This window comes from Symphalangus syndactylus, chromosome 13, assembly GCF_028878055.3.
Source record: "Symphalangus syndactylus isolate Jambi chromosome 13, NHGRI_mSymSyn1-v2.1_pri, whole genome shotgun sequence".
NCBI classification, from domain to species: Eukaryota; Metazoa; Chordata; class Mammalia; order Primates; family Hylobatidae; genus Symphalangus; species Symphalangus syndactylus.
In genome coordinates, this window is record NC_072435.2 from 94205037 (window position 1) to 94232085 (window position 27049).

The 27049-nt window shown below is 39.4% G+C and overlaps 1 protein-coding gene across 30 annotated transcripts in view; it reads right to left on the reverse strand.

Annotated features, from left to right (window-relative positions):
- The window catches only part of ANKS1B (ankyrin repeat and sterile alpha motif domain containing 1B), a 1261284-nt gene that overhangs the window by 63838 nt on the left and 1170397 nt on the right, over window positions 1–27049 (reverse strand). For 14 of the 30 annotated variants that reach the window (XM_055238636.2, XM_055238654.2, XM_055238661.2 and 11 more), the window contains 2 exons: window positions 2497–2625; window positions 449–520 (listed from right to left, as the gene is read on the reverse strand). In XM_055238636.2, the coding sequence (XP_055094611.1) occupies window positions 449–520; window positions 2497–2625 (201 nt within the window). Of the gene's footprint in view, window positions 1–448; window positions 521–2496; window positions 2626–9331; window positions 9407–27049 lie in introns of all 30 variants that reach the window. The other 16 variants (XM_055238637.2, XM_055238660.2, XM_055238631.2 and 13 more) reach the window with 2 other exon arrangements.

Genomic DNA, 27049 nt, shown 5'->3' on the forward strand with positions numbered 1-27049 from the left:
AATTTAAAAAAATTAAGAAAAAACTAAGAAATTGCATAAAGAATATTAGCTTTATATAATATGCTCCTAATACTTCTGCTTTTGATAATTTTAGTCAATTGGTGATGTTTTCAGTAAATATTCTCAGACGAGTGAGTGCTTAAAACCTTTTCTTGTAATAAAGATCATTTTTCTAATCTTGAAAATGATACAATTAATTTTAAATCTTTAAAAAGAATTAAGGACAAATATAACAGTACAAATATAGCAAATAGACATTAACTCAAACTATAGTGAGATAAGTTCAAGTATAAACATGAAGAAAGCAAGAGCACCTTTTTATGTAATACCAATGTGATTCAGCAGACCAACAGATGGAGAAAACAGTAATCTGAAAGGTGGCAATTTGTATCCATACCCAGTATTTAGTATTTCAGCTACTAGAAATAAAGTAGTTTGGCAGACTTACCCGCATTTTTGCACAAGCATCTTGGGTTGATTCTGTCCCCCTAAGCTCTTTTATCAGCATAGAACCTAAATACTAAAATACAAAAAAAAGTCAATGATTTATGAAATGGAATATAAATATGAGTAATGTTTTAAAAACAAGTTGTGGAAGTATTACTGGCTAGGTTTCCTGGCTGTAAGTTGTTGCATAACTTTAAAAAACTGACAGTAACTAATCCTAACAAATAAATGCATTCATGGAGAAAATGCAGCAGAATTAACCATAAGTTCTGGGGGCTGTAATTGCTCTTTATAATGAAACTGCAGCATCTTCTAAAGATGCCATCTTTCAAATCATATTTAACTGCAAAATGGGGGCATCTAAAAATGTTTTCCCCTTTTTTGAGGCAGCAATGTCTGCAAAAATAAATCACATTACTATCTCTGTAATTACAGGGTTGCATGAGACAGCTGAGAAGCTAAGCAACATGTCCCCCATTTAGGCTTATTCTGCTGCATAGGTAATTAATGTTAGGCTTTTAGGCAGAGATGCAGTTTTGGACCTTTTTCATTCACAGCTGTGTGCCCTATGGTTGATCCACCTGAGAACGGGATGGGAGGGTGGCGGGAGGGAGAGAGGCATTCTCAGTTGTTTCACAGGGGAAGAGAGCTGGGTTCCTGGTGCAAAGTGCCACCTGGAGGGCTGAATGGAGCTAGAAGGATGACAAAGTCTCCCAAGAATTGTCAACCACTTTGCTGTTAGAAGACCAGATCCCATACTGTATCATCCTGGTACAAAATGCCCCTCATGCTCCAGATTCTGGCTGGGGCCAAATGGTTTTAAACAAAATGTCTGATTTGCCTTTCTATCAATTGACTCCTCTTCAACCTTTTGAAGGTTTAGTAGTGTTTTTTTCCTTTTGTCATTCCCCCACCCCTTGCCCTCCCCCCACCAACCCCCAAAGAGCTCTATATATGTTTTTTAAAAAAGTGAATTACAATAATTATTTTAGAAGATATCTGATGGACACTTCCTAACAAGACTGGAGACATCCTAGTGCTCTGCAGAGATGGGGATGGGAACCACTCGTGGACTAGGGAAGTCCCTGACTTGAAGAAGACGTGAGAGGGCACAACAGCAGAAGGTGTGGTCAGGGCCTTGGAGAAAGGCATGTTCAGAAAGGCTCGGGGACTTGGGGTTTGGAGGGAGTTTTGGAGGGAGGAGCCATTTCAATCCTACGGTTTTGGGCAGTACCACCGAAATAAATCCAAAGCTGCAATATAAGTAGGCAGTAAAAGAGGGGCAGAAAGCAGAAAATGAAAAAAAAAAAAGCAAAAAATCCTAACTGGTACGAGATAACCACAATGTCCATCTTAATCAAATGAAAGTGCAATTTATTATCTTTTGGTAAAATCCTTATCTTTTAAGTTATCAGGGAAGTTTGCCTGATTGAAATGTTTCTTTTTAAGAGAGGCAGTTTCAACGCACTGCTGAAGGTTCAGCCACTTTTTCTGCTGTCGTCAAGACAACCACCACCTGACTCAAAACCTACAATATCTTTTGAACATTTACCAGTTCCTATTACATTTCTCAGCTAAGTATAATTATTTCCCCTCCCCTCTTCTAAAAAACTAACAACAACTAAAACAGAAAAATAGTATAATCCTATTGATGACAGTGAAAAGAATCTGGTATTTACATAAAGTGGCAGACCCAATGTTTTGAGACCCAGTGTTTGGTGAGTGAGCAGAGATGTATATATGTGCCATATTTACACTCATTTCCATTTTAGGATTGTACGTTATCACATTTATTTAGAAATATAAAACTATATAAGAGGTCACAACAGACCTTAAACTTACAAGATTAAAAAGGTTTTAAAGCTCTAGTTATTTGGACTTTCTCTTTGGATAGAAGGCTACTTTAAGAAAAAGTGAAGAGAAAAACACTTTAAAAATTTCGTGATGGATATGGATATTTTGGTATATTTTCAATGTAAACGCAAACAAGCTGAAAACATACCCCCTATCTCCACTTGGGCCCAAATACTGAATTGAGGGGTAACTTACAAAAGCTTTGTAATCACACGACTGGAAGATAAGCTTTTCTGGGTGATGCTGCCAGTACTGTACTGGAGTGGAGGCTGTGGCTTCATTTGGAGGTCGCAAGGTAATGGAAGGTTCTCCCCAGTCTCCTGTCTGAAAATGACATTTATTCTAGAGGCAATATGAGCAGTCAGCAAAGTTCATTCCCTACAGCTACCCTGAGCTCACCTTACACACAGGTGCTGTGAATGTGCCAATGCATTTGGGTGTCTTATGTGAATATAAATACTTTGGTTATTACATTTTTATATGTATTAGCATATTTCTCTAGGCTGAGTTAATTTTTGAGGTACGGAGTTGAATTATTCTATTTTTAGAATGACATCCTAAGCTAAGTCACTTTAAAATAAAACATGAAGATATTCATAAATGATTTACTAATCATAATTTTCCATCACAACAGCAAAGGACATACAATCTTTAAAAGAATTTTCTGTTTTTAAACTTGACTGAAATTTTTAGTTTGAATTGCTTTCACATTCAGAACACACAGTTCTATAAATTTCAGTTCCCAAATATGACATGTACTAGCCACTTTGAATAATTTTAGATCTCTGGAGAAATGGTAGTGTAAGCATGATGCTAAACAAAATTTAAAAGAAAAATTTACTAATGGGTGACACTAATTTCTCTCATCTGAATTCAATTGCACTGATTTAATGACGCTGTCTCAGATGTATTCAGCTACTTTTCTCAGAAAACCTAACGTACCAATGAAGACTAAACAGTGAAATGCCAAGTTTGGTCACATGTACACAGGCATGTACTTTGAGGATTCTGATTCACAAATACAAGCACATTCCCAAATGATGGTATATCATATAATGCAGACCTAAAACAGGAGGACCTCCCATCATTTCATTTATCATTTTCCATGAGGTTAGCCTCAACCTGTTTCATCACTATAATAGCTTAATGTGAGCATCTCTAAAGTCAAAGGCCAGCGTTGGCAGGTATTTTCTGGGCTCTACTCTGATTTACATACTACACATGAGATATTTCTTACTCTTTCTCCTGGGAAAGATTTGGATTTTTCCAAAACTCAGTTCTTTGTTCTCAAGTGGACATAACTAAAACTAAATAGGCAGATTTCTAGAGTTACTCTCTTCTAACCTAGATTTGGCTATATATAGAACTATGAGAAATTACTTTTCTCAGGAGTTGGAAGAGTGTAAAAAGGTCTCATAAACTCCAAAACCAAATAAAACCTTGGTTAGAGAACAAGTTCCACAGAAGTGCTAGAAAGTGTGTGTGTTGACACACTGTGGGATTTCTTAAGGAGAATTTTTAAGGAGTCTAGGACAAGAATGCAAAATTTTGGATGCAGGTGTATGTTTTGGGAGAGAAAGGAAGTTCTCTGCTTTATTAAATTCTTTGAAAGAATCTAGAAACTCCAAAAGATTAAGAACCACAGTTCTCTAGGAATGGTGTACATAGGGTGCATATTTTGGGGAGGAGAACTAGCTCTCCAATTTTCTTTGTGCAGTCTGGACTTACATCAGGTGGCATATGAAGTAGCTGCCAATGATAAAAAGCCCTTTCTAGAGGACTTCAGTAACGCACAGGCTTTTTTTTTTTCTTTCTTTTTTTTTTTTTTTAGCAGTGGAGTGCCTGAAGCTTTTCTCCTTGAGATGGGTCACTTCGAATCACAGAAGAGCAAAGTTAGCATCACGCTATTTCCTTGGCTTCTCACTGTAGTTAGTGTGTGACCAGTTGGAACTCCTTCGGCTTTTCTCTCCTGCTCTGTTCTCAGCCACTCTCCACACTAGTTTTGTTTTGGTTGCTGATTTACTTTTACATTGCTTAATCCTCCTACTCCCTGTCTGTTGGTATTGTTTATTTCTGTACTCATTTATGGGGTATATGTGAAATTTTGTTACATGTATATTGTCTGTTGGTATTGTTAAGACTTTACTTGCAATATTAACTTTGGCATTTTTGTCTGTTTTATTATCCATCCCTGATTCATTCTTGAGTTTTTCTTTTATATTTATATGAATTTTTAGTTTGTAGAAGTGATAACTGACTGCAATTCTAAAATTAGATTAAGTTTTTCTTTGGCTTCTTATTTTGATTTTTTTTCTTTTCCTTCTTTCTCAAATGGCTGGCTCTTTATTCTCTCTCTGGTCTTTATTTCATCTGGCTGTAACTTACTTTCAAAAAACTAGTATAAAATTCAAAATATAGGATATGTGGATTTCAATATCATTTTGAAGCTGAGTGTAATAACTTTTAAGTGATAATATTTTAAAACTCTGGAAACATGCAGCTATGGGTTCTTAAACAAAAGCTTTACCCAAATCTATCAAATCATCCTCTAATCTCCCCCATTAAACTTCTCCCTCCTTCTCCCGCTCCCTGGATAAAGCAACAACAACACGGCAAACAGGTATTGTACATTTAAGTCACAGGTAACACTGTTAACAAAACAACAGAAGTTTGCATGCAACTCCGTGGAATGATACAAAAGGAGGATCTGGATGGCTTCCAAAGATCCTTTGATCCAGTGTCTGCTGATGTGACAACTCAAACCAAGCATCAGATCTTCATGTGAACCCTATTACAGTTCAGCAGAGGTTGACCTTGGCCAAGCTCAACAGGCAGTTTTCAAAAAAGTCTGAACATGGCATGAGCTGGTGGTGCCATGAGTTGCAGGGCCAGGGCTGGGAATAGGGCTGGGGGTGGGAATGAGTTGGGGGAAGCTAGGGTTATGAAAACATTTCACGTGTTAGTACATTAAGCATGCAAATCATATGCAAATTCATTCTCTAATTGTTCAATTAACTCACACACTTTTATAATTAAACTTTAATGTGAGTTCCATACATTTAAAGCCAGAGCCACAGCCAAATGCTGATCCAAATATTTACATCATCCACATAAGTTGTAGCAGCCATTGTGAGAATAACAAGCCCCAGCACATACATTCCAATCTCGGTCTGGAAATCACTGAAATCCCTTATTTGATAACCACTTGAAGAAATTAGTGGAACATCCACTTAAATCTGTTTAGACAGTGCCATCATCTGCTCTCCCATGACTCCACTTTGTCCAAAATCACAAACCACTTGCTTTGAATTCAGTGATCTGATAGGATCTTCCCTAGGTGCTAAGGTGGGAGATAATTACAAGGAAAAGAAATATAATCCTTATTTCATTTTCTTTGTGGCCTTCAAATATTGCTTCAGTCCAAATATTGTTAAATTCCCTACGGGGACTGAATCTACCTTTCTGGAAAGAGACACTGAATTTTATCATATTTAGTGCTATTTCCAGAAATTCATTTTGAAACAGAGGGAAAAGTGTTCTTAAGATTGAATTTATTAGAAAATAAATTTCTTTTCTGCCTGGAAATTCATCAACTTCTCTCCCCGCCCCTGCCTATTTTTTTTTTTAAACTTAGATCTAAAAGTATTTAGAGGACTCAATTTGTAGATGTTAATTCTTCTTTTTGGAATTAATTTAATGGGAATGGATGGACTCCAACAACTGGACTTAACATTACACTGTTGTAAAGGACAGGTATGACCTTGGCCCTTGGCTGGGATTCAGCTTTACCTGCTTGACTGCCAGTAAGAACAAAAGAGTTCAGAGAACAAGGGTGCCTTAGGTCTCAACCCTCCTGGAGGCTGAATTACAGCAGGAATGAGCTATGGAGGAATTAGGTAGAGTAGTTACTATACGGAATGGAAGAAGAGGTCAAAAAAGAAAGATTTTTGCTTCATACATAAAATCATTTTGAACTTTGAAGCCTAGGGTTAGGTCTTGTTGACTAGTACATTCATGTCTACATAATACTTGCATCTCCTTAGGCAAATATTTTTAAATTTAGTAACTTTCCACTTAAAAATGCTTATTAAATATTAAATAACAGACCTAAGAAGTCTTTTGCCTCAATAATGGTTTATAATCAAAGCTTATTTTTAATGAAAAGTAGACCTAAACACAGCTAACAATGCAATATTTAATTAGAATAACAAAATGAAGTAGGAAAAGTTTAGGGTAGAATTCTGTCATATTTTAAATTATTATTGACACAGTGGTCTTTGAAAGGATTCCTTAAGTAATTATAAATGAGAAATCAAAATGATTCAAGGTACTCCTAATAAACGTCTTCAGGCTATCTCTTTGGCACTTAAAATACTTACAGAAAATCTTTCCTTTAGGTTCATGTATTTGAATGAACTTAATATTCCAAGAATTTTGTCATGGCTTAAAACTTCATTTATTTGGTATTTATTATTACTTTTTATATGTATGCTTAAGGCCTTTTTTTTATAAGCACACTAAAGAACATCAATTAAACAGAGGAAAATGTACATCATTGGCTCTCTTCTTCAAACTCAAATAAAAACTAAACCTCTAACATAAAGGAAAAATAATTTGAGATTAAAATTTTAAATGGAGAATTGATTCTGTTTAACATGTGTCTGCAACTGCCAACTATAAATTCGTAGTCTGGGTGAGTCTGAAGGACTATAATTGGGCCACATTTAATATAATGAAATTAAATTAAACATTCTCTTATACCAACAACTGAAAAGTACAAAAGCATCAATGGAATTTAGTTAAAAAACAAAAAGCTTCACAAAAGTCTATAGACAGATTTTTACTGGATGGCAGATTCCAAATTGCAGCTTTTAAACTTTGCATTATTTCAACAGGTGGTAAATAGCTGCAAATTTTTAGTTCACATGCACTGGACACCTACGGCAAATTCTAAAACAAATTGTATCAGGTAGCTGTCTCTCTCCAAAAGGGAAACTGAATATTACATATTCTATATGCCCTGAGAATACAAAGGAAAAACCTTCTCTATGTTATTTTCTGTCTTTATTATTATTTATTTTTCCGAGATAGAGTCTCCTTCTGTCACCCAGGCTGGAGTGTGATGGCACAATCTCGGCTCACTGCAACCTCCGCTTCCTAGGGTCCAGTGACCCTCCTCCCTCAGTCTCCCAGTGGCTGGGATTACAAGCATGTGCGACCACACCTGGCTAACTTTTGTATATTTAGTAGAAACAGGGTTTCGCCATGTTGGCCAGGCTGGTCTCGAACTCCTGGCCTCAAGCGATCCACCCGCCTCGGCCTCCCAAAGTGCTGGGATTATAGGCATGAGCCACTGTACCAGGCCTTTATGTTATTTTCTTCTTAAGGAAAAAGTTTCCTAAGGATGTCTGTAGATAATTAAAAGCCATGCTTACAACTTAGTTTTCTAACACTAATAGAAAAGTATGGCATTTTCCAAGCCTTGTATCATTCTTTAAAATTTTTAAAAATTAGCATTTAATTGATTTTTAAAAATAGAACCTTTAAAATCTTTTCTATGAGGACTGCTCCCACCTACTTGCTTGTAAATTTAGATCTGGATATTAACAAACATTATTCTTAATTTCTTCAGAACACTTGATGAAAAGCTAAAATGATTTTAAAGGACAGTTATTGTTTTAAGGTTTTACTTTCAATAATTACAACAAATTTCAGAGATGGGCTACCCAAACATGCATAAGATATATGTGATTACATTTACTTTCTGTAATCTCTAAGGCTTTGAAGAATGCTATACACAGCTCTATGCTTATAAATATGCATACATATATTTGAATGTGAATGTAAGGAAAAGGCTTCCTATAAACATTCACACATACGAAAACAGAATGCTATAGTTGTTCTTTCAAAAAATCTTCAAGAATGAAGAATTCTAGTTTGATCAAATGCAGTTGGTTATACTGAATTTGTTCCTTTAGATGAAAAAGAGCAGAGATGGCCACTTATGAACACATAAAAGCTCTGGTTAACATTTATGAGTTCAAGAGGAACTGCTGGGTCACGTGAACACCAGTACCAGGCAACGTATAGACACCACGGTCCTCAAGAGCCAGAAGTCCCATGCATAGGAGTACATATGTGCCTGATGCAGCATCCCAAAAGGCACTTCACAAAAATGCCTGTGGCATCCCTTCACATGCCGCCCCAAGAATTCTGCTCAGTGATTCTCAACCAAGTGTCTCAACCTCTCAGACAGCAGGCTATCCAATGGGAGAAATTCAAAAGGGTGTGAAAATAGAATAGTATTTTAAAATACAGAACACAAAATCTCAAACATTTAAATGTTTATTTTCCAAATAGAAATAAACTTTTTCTAAAGTATGCAAAGGTGAAATATGAACATTTGAAAATTATGCAGCTCAGAGTAATATGGGTCACAATTTCACACAATTTGCAAAGATCAATTCGGTACTGTCAAATGGAAAAAGGCTGAGAACCACTTTGTAGCTGTAACCGTGCCTCTCCCAGCTCACCTCCCCCGACATTTGCATAAAATGTATACAGAATAACATGCAAATCATACTCAGAAATTTCTCACAAGTGAAGCACATGAATCTTTGAGAATCATTAGACACAAAGGGTTGAAGAGCCCACGAATATGGGGAAGTACAAAATGGGGAGGAATAATGTTGATATATACATGTGTGTATATATATATATATCAATTTACCCTTTTCTTTTTCCTGTAAAAGCAAGTTAACACACACTCCTGGAATGAAAGCCAAAACTCACATGGGACATATTTTAACCATACACTTTAAAACCAAGCATGTTTCTTGTTTTAGGACAATGTTTGCACATCAACTAATCACAAGGCACAGTAAATGAAGTATAATAGACAAAGAGTCTTGGAGTCACCAGACATTACAAATTTTCTGCATTGCCAGGACACAGTACCTATAGCTGTTGACAACACTGTGCAACACAGTACATAGCGCAAGTTCAGGAGAAGAACCATTTGTAACCTTACATTATGAACCTGATGGATCGCTGAGAAAGGAAATCCTGCGTTCTGATTCGTCCATATTTCACAGACAGACGACTGCTGATATAAACAGAAAACTATCTTATCTTGTCAATATTTAAAACATGGCAGCTACCAAGGTAGCATCCAGGAAGGAAAAGAGGAAAATAATAAAAAGCAAAGAATCACATTAAAAAAAACTCAAAAAATGTTTTAGGGTGCTCAAGGTTTAATAATTGACTTCCAAGTCATTCTTTTTGCTTTAAAACATTTTGAGTTGGCTAAAAAAAATCATTTATGCATTTATGCAAGGAAAATTACCAATAAATTCATGCCTTGGAAAAAAGCAAACTGCATTTTATATTTGCCGGAAAACCAGAAATACCTTCCCCCTTCACGTCACTACTTTCAGAGGATAAATATTTTCATCAACTTCAATAAAAACAGGAAAAAACCTTTAACGCAGGTCCAATATTTTTATTTTCTTATCTTCAATGACCAAGAGCAAACAGTGCAATAAAATGACTTTTCTTGATTTAGTCATTGCTCTATTTGATAAACCTAGAAGATATTTATGCCTCCGGAGTTCTTATGGGCAAAACTCTGTAGTTAACAAAGGAAGACGTGTCAGCTTGCTACCCAGCACTGGGAGGAGTGAATGAAGTGGCAGGAAGGAGGCTGGGGCAAGGAAGAACTGAAGTCAGGGAAATTCAGTTCTGTTCTTCAAGCAGAAACCCTTGGGAACAGCATTTGTGAGTCTAATGATTCAGCTCCATAATTCTGGCTCTCCCCCACACCATTAATAAGATGAAGTTATCAGTAATGTTTGCTCAGAACCAAACACCAAACTAATCAGCATTCCTTCCCAGGAGTTACAGCAGAAACCTTCAAATAGACCGACTGCGCTCTTGGCTTGACCCATCCCAAGTTCTGTTCCCGAATTTCATCATTCTAAAAGACACTGTGAAATTAAATCACAGAAAATGGCAGAGAATGTAAACTTATTCAGCAAGCTCTGTGAGCATCTTTAGCATTCACAAGCAGTCCGTACAAAGATTACTGCAGGAAGAAGGCAAGCACATAACCACAATACGGTTAAGAGACCCAGCAAAGAACTGTATCATCAGCAAGCAAATGATAGAAAAGAAAGCTCATCCCTAGCTAAAAGTTTCCTCACCCCAGAAACACTCACCAGCAATTTAACACCTCTCTCTCTAGTTACAACTGCATCTCCCCACACCCCTACACCTTTGCTTCCCATGTCTTCTGTTAACCAGAAGCCTGCTGGGGGCAGACCGTCAGGAAGATAGCCTTCTGTTAAGGAAGTTAGATCCCCAGGGTCTGACCAAAGGCACTTCCAAACACCTTTCACTTAAACCAGCTCTGCTATCCTCAGTTCCCTCTCTAAACTTCATGCTATTTTATACATCCATAGGGGGTTCTTCCTCTTCTTACCTTTCTAGCCAGTTCAGTCTTGGACCCATCCACTCTGTTGGCCTTGTCTCCAATAGCTGTCATCTGATTTGAATGTACTAACTCCATGCCTTAGCTGGATTACCATCTTAAGTGGCATCCTCACCCAGTCCTGAGCTAATTCTTTACACAAACCACATCTTCTACAACTTTCACACACTTCTAGTGTTAATCTAGTGCTAGAGGTGCTTCTAGCACTTCTAGTGCTAAATAATCCAGAGACCACCTGTCATCTGATAGATGAAGACACAGACATTTTAAGAGGTGAAGTGGCTTGCTCAGGTCACACAGGTGAGTGGCACAATGTGTCAGCCTGCTGGGATGGCTAAGAAGGACCGTGAGCCTGGTACTGATGTCACCAGAAGGCAGAGGGCCGCTACAGCTATATACAGCTTGGTTCTACTGACCCTGAAACGAATAGAAACTAAAAATAAAATCCTAAGCCCCCTCACCGACTGAACGGACCCCCTTGTGGCCAAGGGGACCCCAGAAAAACCTTAAAATTGAGTTTCTGACCATGATGGAATGGGAGGTGAAACAAGCCTCATTATACCTCCTCTCTTTCATGGTTTAGACACAACAACTGATCAGAATTAATGTTAAAATAGAGATCATAAGAGTGACAGAACAGTCTCTTTGTGGCAATAAGATACAAAAGTATCAACAGGACCCGAGGCCATGCCAGGCGAAGGTTAAGTCACGCACCCCTACACCTAAAGAATAAACTATGTTCCAACTGCCACAAGGTTTTTCTTTTTCTCTAACAGCTAAACAGGTACTTGCCTCAAGAGAAGCAATATTTAAACAATTTGCAGCTCCACCAAATGCTGATTGACCCTTAGCCCCTGCTCCATCAGCCATAACTACAGCTGGACAAGAGATTGATTCAGTAACTTTGTCCAAATAAGATCACTGACCATAGACTAGTTCTGGTTGGTCTACAGACACTGCACCCTTGTGTGCCTTCATGTCCTGAAAAGCCCTTCTGACATATAGGGCTAACTGTAATATAGCTACGTGTTAAGTCTCCAACCCGAAGTGAACATAGGCCACATGTTACATACATGTTTGTTCAATACACATGTCAGGACCACCTTCATGAATATTCATAGCTCTTGTAACACACTGAATATACATGTTTAGCTAACCTGTTCAGCATAAATCTTCTACCCTAAGCCCTTTTCCTTCGAAGTACCTGTCTCTGGGGTCTTGGTTGGAGGTGCTTCCCAGCCTGCGGGATGGCCACCTTGCAGGCTGTAACCCTTTAGAAGAAATAAAGTCTCCTCTCCTTTACTAAATTCACATATATATATATATATATATATATATAAGTTAACACAAGTTATCTAAATGCAATCAGTTCATGGAACAGTCTTAACTGCACTGGGGTCCAAACACCAAAAAGTTGTTTTAGGTTGTTTTGGTTACTCCCAAAGGGGTCATGCCCAGTCTGCCTGCCTGATGGGCACAAGGCCATTTAACCTTCCAGGCAGACTGCATCACTTCCTGGTCACTTTGAGTCATGAAGACTCCATTTCGTATGAAATCCAAACTCATATCTGATTCAAACTTTTCCTTCCCTCCTTGTGTGCCAGTCTTGGGGCTTAAAAAGCCCGGGGTGGGTAAGAGAAGCTCGGTCTGCGCTTTGACTTCTCCTAGGAGAGGTGAGGGCAGGTGTCATGGTCTACCTTGGATGTTCCCTTCCCCAAGCTCTACCTACTTCATGTGTTTAGTTGGGGAGGAAGAAACAGGAAAAGGACGAGGTCCCTTTCTTGTCTGGCTGTTCCTCTGGCAGCCGCCACTGCTTTTCAGCTAACATTAACATGGTCTCCCATGTGCTCTGTGTAGCAGCTGCTCCAACCTAGGTTCTCCTGTGTCCGCATGTGATTTCTTTGGAGAGCTCTTCTAGGATAGAGGACAGGTCCTCCCACTGCACAGTTTCTGGTGGCAGAAATCTGGCTCTAGCTTGACTTCTTCCAACTCCCACTCAGCCCTCCTAGGACACATGCATGCCCCCTGAGGGGGACCCAGGGGGACAAACATAACCCCAGACTCCTTCTGCACATCCATGTGGCCCACATGACATGGACACACATCCTCGTCACACAGAACAGTAGAAGGGTGGGCTGCTCTGTGAACACTCCCCTTCTCTGCCAGGGCATCTCTCCCCAAGACTCTCTGTGTCAGCTCGATAGGTGCTATGTGACCTGCCTGCCAGAAGTCCAATTATGCATACCAAGGCCAGTTTTCCCTCCTGGCAGGCACCCCCAAGCCAGATGTACATTCCTCCTGAACCTCTTCTCACTAGGATTGGAGAGCACAGGAATGCACTCTGTCTCCTCTCTCATGGGAAAGGAGGAAAAGCCTTAGTTCTTTCCACAGGACTCAAGACAATTCTCTGTCCTTTTCCAGCACTAACCAATGTTCTGCCTATGTGGACAGACAGCTGACCGGGGCAGGGCAGGATTCACACTGCCTCCTTGTAAAGCCCGAACTAGGTGTCTGGCTCCATGATTGACAGCTTTCTCTTTAGGGCATGCAGTGCTTAGTACCTACAGGAAAATTCCCACTTAGCATCCTGGGAATAGACCTTCCAATAGTGAATAGATCTTTCACTACTCACAGAAATTTACCAGAGTTAAGAAGGAAAAAGAGGATCCCATGCCATACTTATTTCATTAAAAAAAATCATATAAAAATTTTCTCAATGAAGAATAAAGAACCTACCCCTAGTCATATACACTAAGAGTTCATATATGGCTTGTTACATTTTTTAGATGTTATAATAAATATTTTCTATTTATAAGCTATGTTTTAAATTTAGAGAAAGTAAAACCTCTATAATTTCTAATACTGTCATGAACAACCTAACGATGTTTCAGTCAACGACAGACTGCATATGCTACAGGCGTCTCAAAAGACTACAACACCGTATTTTTAGTGTACTTTTTGTGGGGGTTGGAAGAAGTAAAGCTAGAGCCAGATTTACGTATGTTTAGATACACAAATGCCATTGTGTTACAATCACCTACAGTATTCAATACAGTTAACATGCTGTACAGGTTAGGAGGAGCAATAGGCTAGATCATATATTGCCCAGCTGTGTAGTAGGTGACACCATCTCACGTTGGGTAAACACACACTATGATGTTTGCATGACGAAATCACCTAACGATGCATTTCTCAGAATGTATCCCCATCATTAGGTTATGCATAACTGTCATCGTGTCAGTGCAAATGGTAAAAAGTCAGAATTTAAAAGAATTTAAACTAAAAGCAGTTAATTGTGTTCGAGTTGTGAAAATTATTTTATTTTTTTTGACACAGAGTCTTTGCTCTGTTGCCCAGGCTAGAGTGCAGTGGCGCGATCTCAGCTTGCTGCAACCTCTGCTTCCTGGGTTCCAGTGATTCTTGTGCCTCAGCCACTCGAGTAGCTGGGACTACAGGCATGTGCCACCATATCCGGCTAATTTCTGTATTTTTAGTAGATATGGGGTTTCACCATGTTGCCCAGGCTAGTCTTGAACTCCTGGCCTCAAGTGATCCACCCACCTTAGCCTCCCAAAGTGCTGGGATGGAAATTATTTTTTTAAAAAATCTGATGTATTCCAGATACCACAGTAGTTTTGTTAGCAGTAAATAAATTGTCAGGCTCACAGAGCAAGCAACTTAAGGCACACCTGTTGTAACTGGTGCATTCATAATATGAAATGGCTCTTCTCCTAGACATAGGGTTATTATACTGAGTGCTGGAATTAATTTTTTAAATGCAAGAGTTTCCAGAGTAGAAATTAATTATGTTTATGAAAATAACATTTCAGGATACAACATGTATTGAAGTACTGAGTTTTGAAAAGTTTTGAGAAAGAAATATAATATCAGTCATAAAATTTCATCTGGGGCCCAAATTCCTAGAAAAGCAGTAAGTTGTTTTTTTTTTTTTGAGATGGAGTCTCGTTCTGTCACCCAGGCTGGAGTGCAGTGGTGCAGCCATGGCTCACTGCAGACTGGACCTTCCAGGCTTAAGTGATTCTCTCACCTCAGCCTCCCAAGGAGCTGGGACTACAGGGATGCACCACTTCACCCAGTTAATTTTTTTTTTTTTTTCTAAATGTATAGAGAGAAGGTCTTGCTATGTTGCCCAGGCTGGTCTTGAACTCCTGGGCTCAAGTGATCTGCCTGCCTCGGCCTCCTGAAGTGCTAGGATTACAGTTGTGAGCCACTATGCCCAGTCTTACATTTAAGTTGTTTTTTTTTCTTTTTCTTTTTTGGTGGCATTGGAGACAGAGTCTTGCTCTGTCACCCAGGCTGGAGTACAGTGGCACAATCTTGGCTTACTGCAACCACCGCCTCCTGGGTTCAAGTGATTCTCTCCTGGGTTCAAGTGCCTCAACCTCCTGTGTAGCTGGGATCACAGGTGTGAACCACCTCACCCAGTTAATTTTTGTTATTTTTAATAGAGACGGGTTTCACCATGTTGGCCAGGCTGGTCTCAAACTCCTGGCCTCAAGTGATCCAACCACCTTGGCCTCCTAAAGTGCTGGGATTACAGGCGTGAGCCACCGCACCTGGCCAAATTAAACTCTATTTTGTTTTTTTTTTTTTGTTTTTGTTTGTTTGTTTTTGAGACAGATTCTTGCTCTGTCGCCCAGGCTGGAGTGCAGTGGCATAGTCTTGGCTCACTGCAACCTCCACCTCCCGGGTTCAAGTGATTCTCCTGCCTCAACCTCTTGAGTAGCTGGCATTACAGGTGCCTGCCACCATGTCTGGCTGATTTTTGTATTTTTAGTAGAGACAGGGTTTCACCATGTTGGACAGGCTGGTCTTGAACTCCTGACCTCAGGTGATCCACCTGCCTCGGCCTCCCAAAGTGCTGGGATTACAGGCATGAGCCACCGAGCCTGGCCGTAATTAAGCTTTACAATATCTTCATCTGTAAAGAAGAAGAATAGTACTTGACCTACTTATTTCACCAAGTTGTTGTGCAGCTCATGTTTAGCTTCACGAGAGAGGAAACTTTTTCACAGCTAAATGTTTAGGGCTTGGAACACAGAAGGAACACATTTTTGCCGAATGAATGGAATCATATAACACATTCAAAAGGCCTTGGTAAATGGCAAAGCATTATGCAAACATTAGTCACTACCGTTATTCGTTATCATTTTTAACTGGTCTACTCTATTGGTGCCATTTGTGCCTTTCATAAGCTATGTCACTGCCAACACGCTTCCGGTTAATTGTACCAGAAACTGCAGACTTCCTATTGGAAGAGTCCTCATATTTCCTGATAAAGGCAGAAAAGGGCTGCCAACTTGCTGAAGAGAGAAGGAACATTTGTCATTAGCACACCTAGGTGTCAAAAGGCTGCTTGCAGAGCTTAGAAACAGTTCCATGAAAGAATGTTAATCACCCCTTTGCAATTTCATTTGCCTATTTTCTCTCAATCCCTGTCACATATATTGCAAAGGCCCATTTAGTTTTTCTGAACCTGAATTACTATGAAACCCAAACAAATAGGGGTAAGTAAAGATAGACTTACAACTGAGATATTACCAATAATTTAATGTTTACTTCTTTGTTGGTGAAGTCAACACATATTTGAAGGTGTATAATTTTATCTTCAGTTCAGACCTCTCTCTTAGCTCTGGAAATGTTTTCTTAAAATGCAATGCATGCGTCGCTCTCATTACCATCTTATACTTTGGGTTACCATGACTTCAGCTCAGAAAATACAACACAACTGCATTCAAATCTAATCACAAAATAAAAAGAATATAACCAATTTCCAAAGTTTTCCTCCTAAAGGTGGACTTCCTTTTTTGCTCAATTGCTAGCAATCCAGTAGTTTACAATAAATTATCTCTCCTTCATTGTGGTTTGTCCTCTTTCCTGGAGCATTCTCAAAAATTGCTATAACATCTTCCATCAAAAGAAAACAAACTCCTCCCCTTGCCCCAACATCACCCTCGGTTTACTGCTCAATTACTCTAATCTTTAAGCAAAACTCCCTGAGAAATGTCTAGATGGTCTCCACTTTCCCTTTTCCTGTCCTTATCTGAGCCCACTCTACTGAAACTGAAACAATTTTCTATTTTCCTTGACCTATGTGACACCCTTGATCACTCCTCCATTCCTTAGCCTCTTTGGCTGCTTCCTGTTATCTGAGCATCCCTGGAGTGTTAGTCCTCAATCTTCCCTTCCTTCTTGGCTATACTAGGTGGTCACTTCCAGCTGTGACTCCCAAATTCGTATTTCCAGCCCAGACTTCTTCCCTAAATTCAAGACTTGGACACTCAGCTGCCTGCTTGATGCTTCTCCTTTTGCATTTATTAAGTCAGCTCAACCTTAAATTAAATGCCAGAGACCAAGCTCCTGATGACCTCACCTCCCTGTAAGCTTCCTTATTTCGGCAAATGGCAGCCATTTTTTTCCAGTTCCTCAGGTTCATAATGCTGGAGCTCTCCTTTCTCTTATATCTTGCATTCAATCCAGCAGCAAAGCCTATTGAATCTACTTCTAAAATCTCACCTTCCTGTCACTACTTGCTCCAAGCTACTCCCTTTTCTCATTTGATATATTCCATTGGCTTCTTACCGGTCTCACTGCTGTTATCGTTGCCCCCTTAGTATCTCTTCTCAGTACTAGAGCCAAAATGACCCATCTAAAATGAAAGCCAGGTCATTCCACTCAGCTCTATTCAACACAGAAGATAATTCAAAGTCCTAACAATGACCTGCAACGTTCTCCATTCTCTGGTACCCACACTGCTCTACCTCCCTACCCTCCTCTCCTACCCATCTTAATCTTGCTGTCTGGGTTCTTGACAGCAAAGCATATTCTTGCCTCATAGCCTCTGCATTTGCTTCTCTTTCTGCCTGACATGTTCTCCCTCTGGCTACTATAGGCTTAGCTAGCTCCCTCACTTCCTTCAAATTCTATTCTAATGTCACTTTTTCATAGAAGCCTTCCCCAGGCACCCCAGCATATTACATCCAAATTAAGTCTGTGCTTTCCACTCTGTAAAGGAATTATTCTTTCAAGCAGAAATTATTTATTTGTTTGTTTGTTTTTGAGACAGGGTCTCACTGTCACCCAGGATGGAGTGAAATGGCACGATCTTGGCTCACTGCAACCTCCACCTCCTAGGTTCAAACGATTCTTGTGCCTCAGCCTCCCAAGTAGCTGGGATTACAGGTGTGCACCACCACACCTGGCTAATTTTTGTACTTTTAGTAGAGATGGGGTTTCGCCATGTTGGCCAGGTGTTGGACTCCTGGCCTTATGGGATCCCCTCGCCTCGGCCTCCCAAAGTACTGGGATTACAGGTGTGAGCCACCACACCTGGCCTCAAGCAGAAATTTAAAATGTAAAAAATGTTTGGCACATAAGAACCTATCTCCCTGTCACCCTGACATTCATGCAAAAGTAGTTTCTGGTCATCTGTTGTGTGCAAGGCCTGGGTCACAAAGTGAGTAGGGATCAGTCTTGCTTTTAATCAACGTTTATGGAAAGAAAATTGCTTTTTCCATGGACAGAACCAGTAGTAAACTGGGACTGACAGGCTGATGGTGGGTCTCAGAACAGAGCAAGTAGATGACAGCTCCATCAACTTGATAACCCCTATTAAGTTCTGGAAACCTTCTGGGAGTCTGCTGATATTATATAGCTAATCTAATAAAGAAACTTTTATGAATAGAGCCCTCCAGTCAGATTCTACCATAGACGAAATTTTCTGCCATGTTCTAGCCCTGAAAAAAAAGAAAAAAAGACTTTTTCTCTGTTTCTCCCTTATGTTTGTCATAATACTTTGAACACTTAAGGGTATTCAGAAATTGACCAGAAGGAAACCAACAAGAAATATGAAAGTTTCAGAGTGAAAGCTAAAGGAATAATGAAGTGCATTCCTTCTTCTGGATGATAGTGCTTCTAAAAGAAAATGAAAACAAACTTGAAGAGCAAACAAAACAGCTTCAAAGGCAGAAGAAAAAAGGGCATCCCAACAAAGGAAGCCTTAGCCAATAGCCAGCAAACTCAGTGGCTCCTTGAGCAGAGACTGGGATGAAATGAGACCTGTCAAAGGATGGAGTCAAACAAATTCAGTGCAGTCAAGAGGTAATGCACCAAACACCTTGTATGCATATTTTCTTTCAGCAGTGACAGCCCCACAGCTGCTTCTTCTGTGGGCATTAACTGAACCCTGCCTGGAAAATGAGAAAATTAGAGCCTTTTGTTTCTTGTGAGTTACCCAGAGGCCGCAGGCCAGCATCTGATTACCTCTTCCTTCCCACCATTGGAGACAGAGGAACACTCCTCCTTCTCACCTCTTGAGTGAGTTTTGAGATACATACTCAGTCCTGTAACAACTGCATGGGATTTAGATTCTTCTCTGCAACCACACTGTCAGCTTCTCAAGTTCCCTGTCTGTGTCTATTTATTTCTAGTTCTAAAGTGTGAAAGTTATGCATGCACCCACTGACCCTTTTTATAAAAGGTCTCAGCTGAACTATTTCATTTGCAGGAAATGCTAGAGTCAAGAAAATGCTGCTTCCTGCCATTTCTCCATCTTTCTGAAGGGCAATCCTTCTAAAACTTCATGATCGTGACCTTCCCCTATGCCTATGGGGAAGATTTTTGGACAGATCAGTTATCACCTGCTGGGAAGGAAAAGCCAGGCCAACAATTGTTTCTCTAACAACATCTGCATGTGTGACCCGTGATTGCTGGAGTCAGCATTAATCAACCTACCCAGAGTGGGAGGAAGTAAACAACACAATTAGTTCCATCTAAGTCCACTGGCATGATATAAATTCTAACACTGTCTTCCCAAGGTTTTCCTTCCATTCCCTTTCCAAACTCCCTTCCCTTTCCCATTCCTCTCCAGTCCCCTCCCTCCCTCCCTTCCTTCCTTCCTCTCTTCCTCTCTTCCTCCCTCCCTCTTTCCCTCTTTCCCTTCCTTCCTTAACTCTAATTCTGGGACTGATATCACATAAAAGAAGTCCTCAGCTACTAAAGTAGGAGAGTAGGAGAGAACTATAGGCTTATGATATTCCTGTTATTCATTTGTAGAGATAATATATAACCTGTATTCCCTAATATGACAGTTGTAGCCCTAAATGGCATTACACAATTGTTTATGAAATCTCTTTACAAGAAAAAAATAGAGCAGAGAAAAAAATGAGCGTTGCCTGTACAATCCAGCTCTCATTGTGCAGCTCCCCAGGTTCCAGGGATGTTGCAGGGAATTTAAGTCAACTGGGATCATGCTGTTTATAGCAATATGGGCTGTTTTACTTGTTCTACCTCAAAGTCTGGATGCTATCAAACGTTTTTCAGGATCACTAAAAAGCAGAAAATTAATAACTAATTCAGAAAGGCAGTGATCAGCTTTTTATCATAACATGAATGGCTGAAAAAAACCTAGATTTTGCAAAGTAATGTTGTTCTTTGTAACATCTCTTTATAATATACATTATATGCCTTTCTTGCAAACTGAGGTTGTCATTTCCTTTCCTTAAATTCATTTATTAACTGGAGCCCGAATGTTTGTTTCCTGCTTCTGATAGAAAAGATGTATTGGGCAGAGTCATTTATTCAATGATGTTTATTGAGACCCCACCATGTCTTCATTTTATCCTTGTGAAAAATATAAAAAAACAAGGTGCAGTTGAACAATCCTCTTGAACAATGCCAAGCTAAGAGGTCTCTGGTAGAAAGCTCAGTTTTTTTTTTCCAGTTCTACTTTATTCAACACTTCACTCAATACACTGATGGATGACTTCAAAGGTTTGTTGTTTTGAGGTAAGCTTCTTAAAATGAGCATATTACATAGTTGAAAAGCATCACTGATATACAGAGTGGCAACTAAGTCTTAGAAAGGTCTTGATAGACTAGGATCGTTGGATGAGTAACTTTATAAAAACTGCTTTATCTGGAAAAGGATAATGTAAATCCAGCGCTGCTGAGAAAGGAGGCATAGCTATTGATAAAGGCTGGGAAATTTTCATGAAGAAAAGCCCAGTAAGAATGAATGATATGTTAATGCTGATCTGCCCAGAGCTGGGGAACCAGGATGCTGTATGGCCCACATCCCCCTTGTCACATGGGATTGGCAAGGAGCTGGAGACATCTAATATAGTGAAGGGAAGATATCAAATTGTCTTCAGTCTTAAAAAACTCTTCCCAGCAAAAGAGAGCAGATGTATTCTTTGTTGTTTCAGAAGATATCATGAACTATGTAGGAGTTATAGGGAGGCTTCTTTCAATTCAATATAAGGCAAAAGTTACATCAACTAGACCTTTCCAATCATGGGGCTGCCTCACAAAGAGCGGGCCAGCTTTCCAGTGACAAGTTTAGGCAGAAACTTGTGGCTGTCTGTAAGGATGTATTAGAATGGGTGCCTGCATCAATTAAGAGATGGGACTACATACATTTTCTGGTCCCTTCTTATCTTAAAATTCTCTGCTTTTCTTTAACAGTACAGTTGGTCGTCTGTATTCTTGGTTCTGCATTCTTCTGACTGCACAGAAGAATCTTCTAGCTATTAATGCATATAGACAAAAGCAAGTTATCACAAATTTTGTGATCCTGCATTCAAACCTCATTAAAATAGAGGCCCATACAGAAAGGAGGTCATATCATTTCACAGTGCTTTACATGAAGCAATTATTTACTATCTCTGATTTGTAAAGAATGAAAAATTGGATGTCAGGAGCAAAGGATTTTCTTCAAATACAATGTTTATCCATGCTACTTTAGAGGTTTAATTCTCTACTGAAGTTGCATTTACATAAGGTATTAGATATTCTTAATAGGATTTTTCAAGGAACTCAAAACATTGCATTGGAGCATTTGGGGCTTTGGAATTTCTAGAATGTGCCATGTCTGCTAGTTCCCAGTTTGCAGAGACAATATGGGGTGTTCATCAACACTGTGGTTCACGCAACGGCTGTGAAGCTAGGCTGCTTGCATTGGAATCCTGGTTCTGTACCTTGCAATTTTTGTGGCCGTGGGCAAGCCACATAAATGCTCCATGCCTCAATCTCCTCCTTATAAAGTTGTACTAATCAGTGCTGGCTCTGATGATGATGATGAATCACCAGGTCTAAGCTAGACAGATGATATTCTATTGTTCCAGGCAGTATATTTCCCTAAAAAACTGGAGACCATCTCAATTTGTGTCCAATCTGATATGTCATAGAGCCCTGTGGTTTTATGATGCCTATAGCCTTATATAAAGTAATTTGGTCAACAGTATTTACAGTGTTTATTTTAAACGAATTAAAAAATGACTACGGAAGAGTGAGGCATTGCCCCCACATAGCCAACATACACTTTACCAAAAAAGAAGCACACATTTAAAAATGAAATATAATGAAATATTTTGAAATACACTAACTCATAAACATCCTTTAATTTTTAAAAGTATTTAAGTATGGATATCATCCATAATTCTTTTTCCAAAGAGCACCAGTGTTAACTAGGTTGTAACATGAATAGGAGCTTCTTGGACAGTGTTTGCATTCATAAAAACTATGATTTCCAAGTCAGTGAAGAGGTATTAGTTTGGGCTTACAAATGGAAAACAGAAACAGTTTTGTAAGATGTAGCTAAATATGAGATTTACTTTAAAATGCATTTACTCCCAGATGCAGTTGAGAAAGCATAATGTAGAAGAAAACTAGAAGTTATCTCAAAATAATAACAGTAATTTCTAAAACAACCCAAACGTATAGTTTCATAGGTTGTAAAATACTTCGAAAAAATACCATTTTATTTGTGCCTCACAACAATGACGTGAGGTGGGCATTAACCTCACTCTAGGAAGAGAAAACTAAGGCTCTGCGTCGCTAAGAAGCTTGTCCAAGGTTACAGAGGTAATAGATATCAGAGATGGGATTTTTCACCATGATCTCATTTCTTCAAATCTGGCATTCTAACAAAGCTCATAAAATTAAGTATGAAAAAATGAAATCAATACTCATCTGATATAGCAGTTTTCCATCAGACAATCTCAGAATTCCAAAGTCAGAGTGGATTTATTCAGGTGCCCATTATTGCTATTTCTGCCTGCTTAGAAACCAGACCCTCTTCTAGTAGCAGTGGCCTGGCTGTTCATGGGAGGAGGTGCCTCCTTACTCCTCAGTCCACATGGTTCAGATGGAGCTAAAACCACCCCTGGTGTAGGACCTCTGTCTTGCTAATCAATCTATCTTTCTCTCTCTCTCTCTCTCTCTCACATACACACAGAAACACACACACACACACACACACACACACACCCCTTTGTAATTAGCTCAGGGAAGGACACTTGATCCAAACCAGGCTCACTTGAACTGATGGAATGTAATACTGAGACTTTTTCTTTGTCTTGCTCTGTTCTCTGTTTCCCAGGCTAGAGTGCAGTGGTGCGATCTTGCTCACTGTGAACTCTACCTCCTGGGTTCAAGCAGTTCTCATGCCTCAGCCTCCCAAGGAGCTGGGATTACAGACACCTGCCACCATGCCCAGATAATCTTTGCATTTTTAGCAGAGATGGGGTTTTGCCATGTTGCCCAGCCTGGTCTTGAACTCCTGGCCTCAAGTGATCCACCGGCCTCAGCCTCCCAAATTGCTGAGATTACAGGCATGAGCAACGATGCCTGGCCTGGGACTTTTTTTTTTTTTTTTTTTTTGACACTCGGAAAGATAGGTTCTCTTTCTTGTAACTTCAAGTTAAACAGCAATTTGGCTTGAAACTCTCCACACGTAGAGGGAGGCTCTTTGGGAAAAGAGCCAACACAGAGGACAGCAGAGCCAAGAGATGGAGAGCCAGAGAGCAATGCAGCAAAACAGCACCTGGATCCAGGACTCCTGTCCTTTTCTGCTTAAGCCATCTTGAGTTGGATTTTTTGTTACTTACATGCATCTGGAAAAGTCCTTGCTGATAAATTACTTTAGGCCTATACACACAGAATTAACCGAGACAGGGCCACACAAACAGCCCTATTTCCACTAGATGTTAAAAAACCTTCTTTTTATTTTTTTACCACTGGAAAAAGAAAGGGAAGAAGGAGAAGGAGAATAAGAATCAGAGAATTCTCCTACCCTTGAAAATTTAGCAAGGGCAGATTATAACAGCCAAAACTGACCTGTGGACCCAAGAACTGGACTGCATGTAATAAGAAACATTCTGAAAATTTAACAAGTGTAAAAATAACCTGCTGGGCCTCTTCGTGAACAAGCTGCTCAATGTCAACAAGCCCAAGGCACTACTAAATATCAAAAGGTCAATTCCACTGAAATAGGGTTTTTATACATTGTCAGATTTTTTGTTTAGTTCTTTTGAAAATAGAATATTTTCTGTTGATACCTTCTTTTTCTTTTTTTAAATCCATGGTCTGGTTTTAACTGCAAGCAGTACCCTTGGTTAAGCACCAGCACCTGGAGACAAGGTGGAGACATTAGAGCTTCTCTAGCAAAATGACTGGAGGTGTTTAGGGCTGACTGGGGTCTATCAGAATCAGCTCTGGCTAATTTGCCTTCTTGATGACCTTGACAGGGAAGAAAATAATCTAGACCTGTAAGATGAGTATCAAAGCCTGAAAAAGAATCCATCTGAGTGATTCTCCCACTTCTTCCAATTATTTGTTTTAAGACTGTAGTACAGTATTCACAAGACACTAATCATATTGACATTAGTGTTGCCCAAAAGACACTAATCATACTGGAATTTCTAATCCCAAAGTTGTCTCAGATAGAGCAGTGTGTATTTGCTAAAAGAAAATTAACTGACCATATTAATAAAAAAAGGTGTACAATACATCAAGTTTAAATTCCAAGTACAGAAAGCACTATTTTCCACTTTTGTGTTGGTCATAGCTGGCTAGTGGCCTAGAGTTCTTGGCTTGAAATAGGGCACAGATATCATCAACATTCCAGATGATCTCTGAAGCTGGGGTGTCAGCTTGTCAACTTGACGAGCTGTCAAATTGGAAGCTCCTGATGGAAGAGCTTACTGAGTGCACTCTTGACCTTCTTTTTTGGTTATGTATGATCTGTCTGTGCTTAAGTATTAAGAGTTGCTCTTTAGACCTTCATGGAAGGAAATGTTGAAATCATGGACAAGCTGAGCCTTTCTGAGTAGTGGCTATGTGATGAAAATCTAAATTAAATACTAGGCATTAACTTACTGACATTAAACAAAAAATCTGATGTGACAGAGTAATAAGAAAACTTGTTTAGTTTGGGGAAAAAAACACTCTCTTTTCTTTTCTTTGAGACAGAGTCCCCCTCTGTCGCTCAAGCTGGAGTGCAGTGGCACCATCTCAGCTCACTGCAACCTCTGCCTCCAGGGTTCAAGCAATTCTCATGTCTCAGCTCTGTCTCAGCTGGGACTACAGGCATCCGCCATCATGCCCGGCTAACTTTTGAATTTTTAGTAGAGACGGGGTTTCGCCATGTTGGCCGGGCTGGTCTCAAACTCCTGGCTTCAAGTGCTCTGCCCGCTTTGGCCTCCCAAAGTGCTGGGATTACAGGCGTGAGCCACCGTGCCTGGCCAAAAAAGCCACTTTCCAAAATGCTGTTCCTTTCAACTTAGTTGTGCTATTTTCTGAAAACTGATTCCGTAAATTCCAGTAATGCCAGAGCAGTGGGTAGAATTTCTAGAAACAACAGGCCTATTATCTCAGGAAAAGTATATAAAAGTTACTATCCTACTTCTTTCCCAGACATGGCAAAGTGTTTGCCTCATGGCTTTCTGGGATATCCACGCTCTTTGAGCTAACAGTTCTGTGCACAATATATTTCAATAAAGTTCCAAATTTCATTTAAAGAAAAAAAAGCCCTCTCACTTGATATTTTATCTAACAATGTTACAATAATAACGTGTTATTACCATATGATATTTTTTGTTACAATTTTGTAACCTGAATTGGTAGAGAAAGATGGCATCCATCCTCTGCTTTCCCTGGCGTTGACATCATTCTACCCAGATCCCTCTGCATCGTGATATATGCTCCTTGGCAGATGATGTGTTTACACAATTAAAATAATAAAAGAAAAATGCAAATTCCATTCTCAATCTACATGCTAAATATGGGTAACACTGGAACAAAAGATGGTCTTTAAAGAATGCTACAAGCACCGGAGCACTTGTCCTTCAACTCTCTTTGTCATTAATTGGCCTACAATGAGCAGGGACCTTTGAATTAGAGACTGACAGGTGATGTGTCTGAACCGATAGTCCTATCTGTCTATATAGTGCTTTACAGTTTAGAATATGCTTTCATATAAATTATCTGATACATACAGGCCTGAGAAGCAGACATTATCCACATTTTAAAGACAAAAAAATTGAAATTCAGAGTCACCACGTAACTCGGTCCAGGTCACACAGCCAGAAAAAAACCAAATCAGAATTCCAACTGAAGAAGCCACTAAGAAAACAGCATCGACTATTTGGAGAAACACCACAAGCAAGAACTTGTTTGTAGACAGAGTTAACCCCACACCTACCTACAAAGCTTTTCACAAACATGGGAGACAGGCAGCGTGCTGACACACTGTGCAGGGTCTCTGCTGAAGGATCAACAAATAACCAGTGTAGTTTTGCATTTAAGGATTTCATGGTGTTAACCAAGAGCTGATTCAATCAGTTTCCACTAAACTACTGTGATTTTCTCTTCTGCTTGCTGTGCCCACATAAATGGAATCTATTATGGCACATGAAAAATTAGTATTTGTTGAACTGTTTTTAAAATATTTTATATCGTTTTAATACAGAGGCAGGCACAGGGCATCAGGGACTATAGAAGAACAAGCATAGGGTTAGGCAGGCCAGGGCTTGAGTCCCTGCTCTACCATTTACCAGCTGTGAGGCCAAGCACTCACCCTGTTTGGCACATGTGCACATAGGCTCTTGTGAGGATTAAATAAGATACTGCATGTGCAGTCCCAGGCATGAACCTGGTCACAGCAGTGCTTCTGTATGGCTCAGCTTCTACTTCCCTTCCTTTAATAATATCAAAACAACAAACCTTGGAAGAACTAAAATGTAATATACCAAATGCTTTCAAATAGAGAAGTAATTGATCTAGTTGTACTTTTTAATACTATTTAGATTGAGAAATATTAAGCTTGCAACTGAATTAATTTTCTAATAATTTAGAAAAAGTGTTTTTAGTGCCCCAGGTAATACTGTTTTTTTTTTTAAATCTTAGACAAGAGCATTCAAAACACAGACTTTATATTACACACTATTCTCACTAATATTT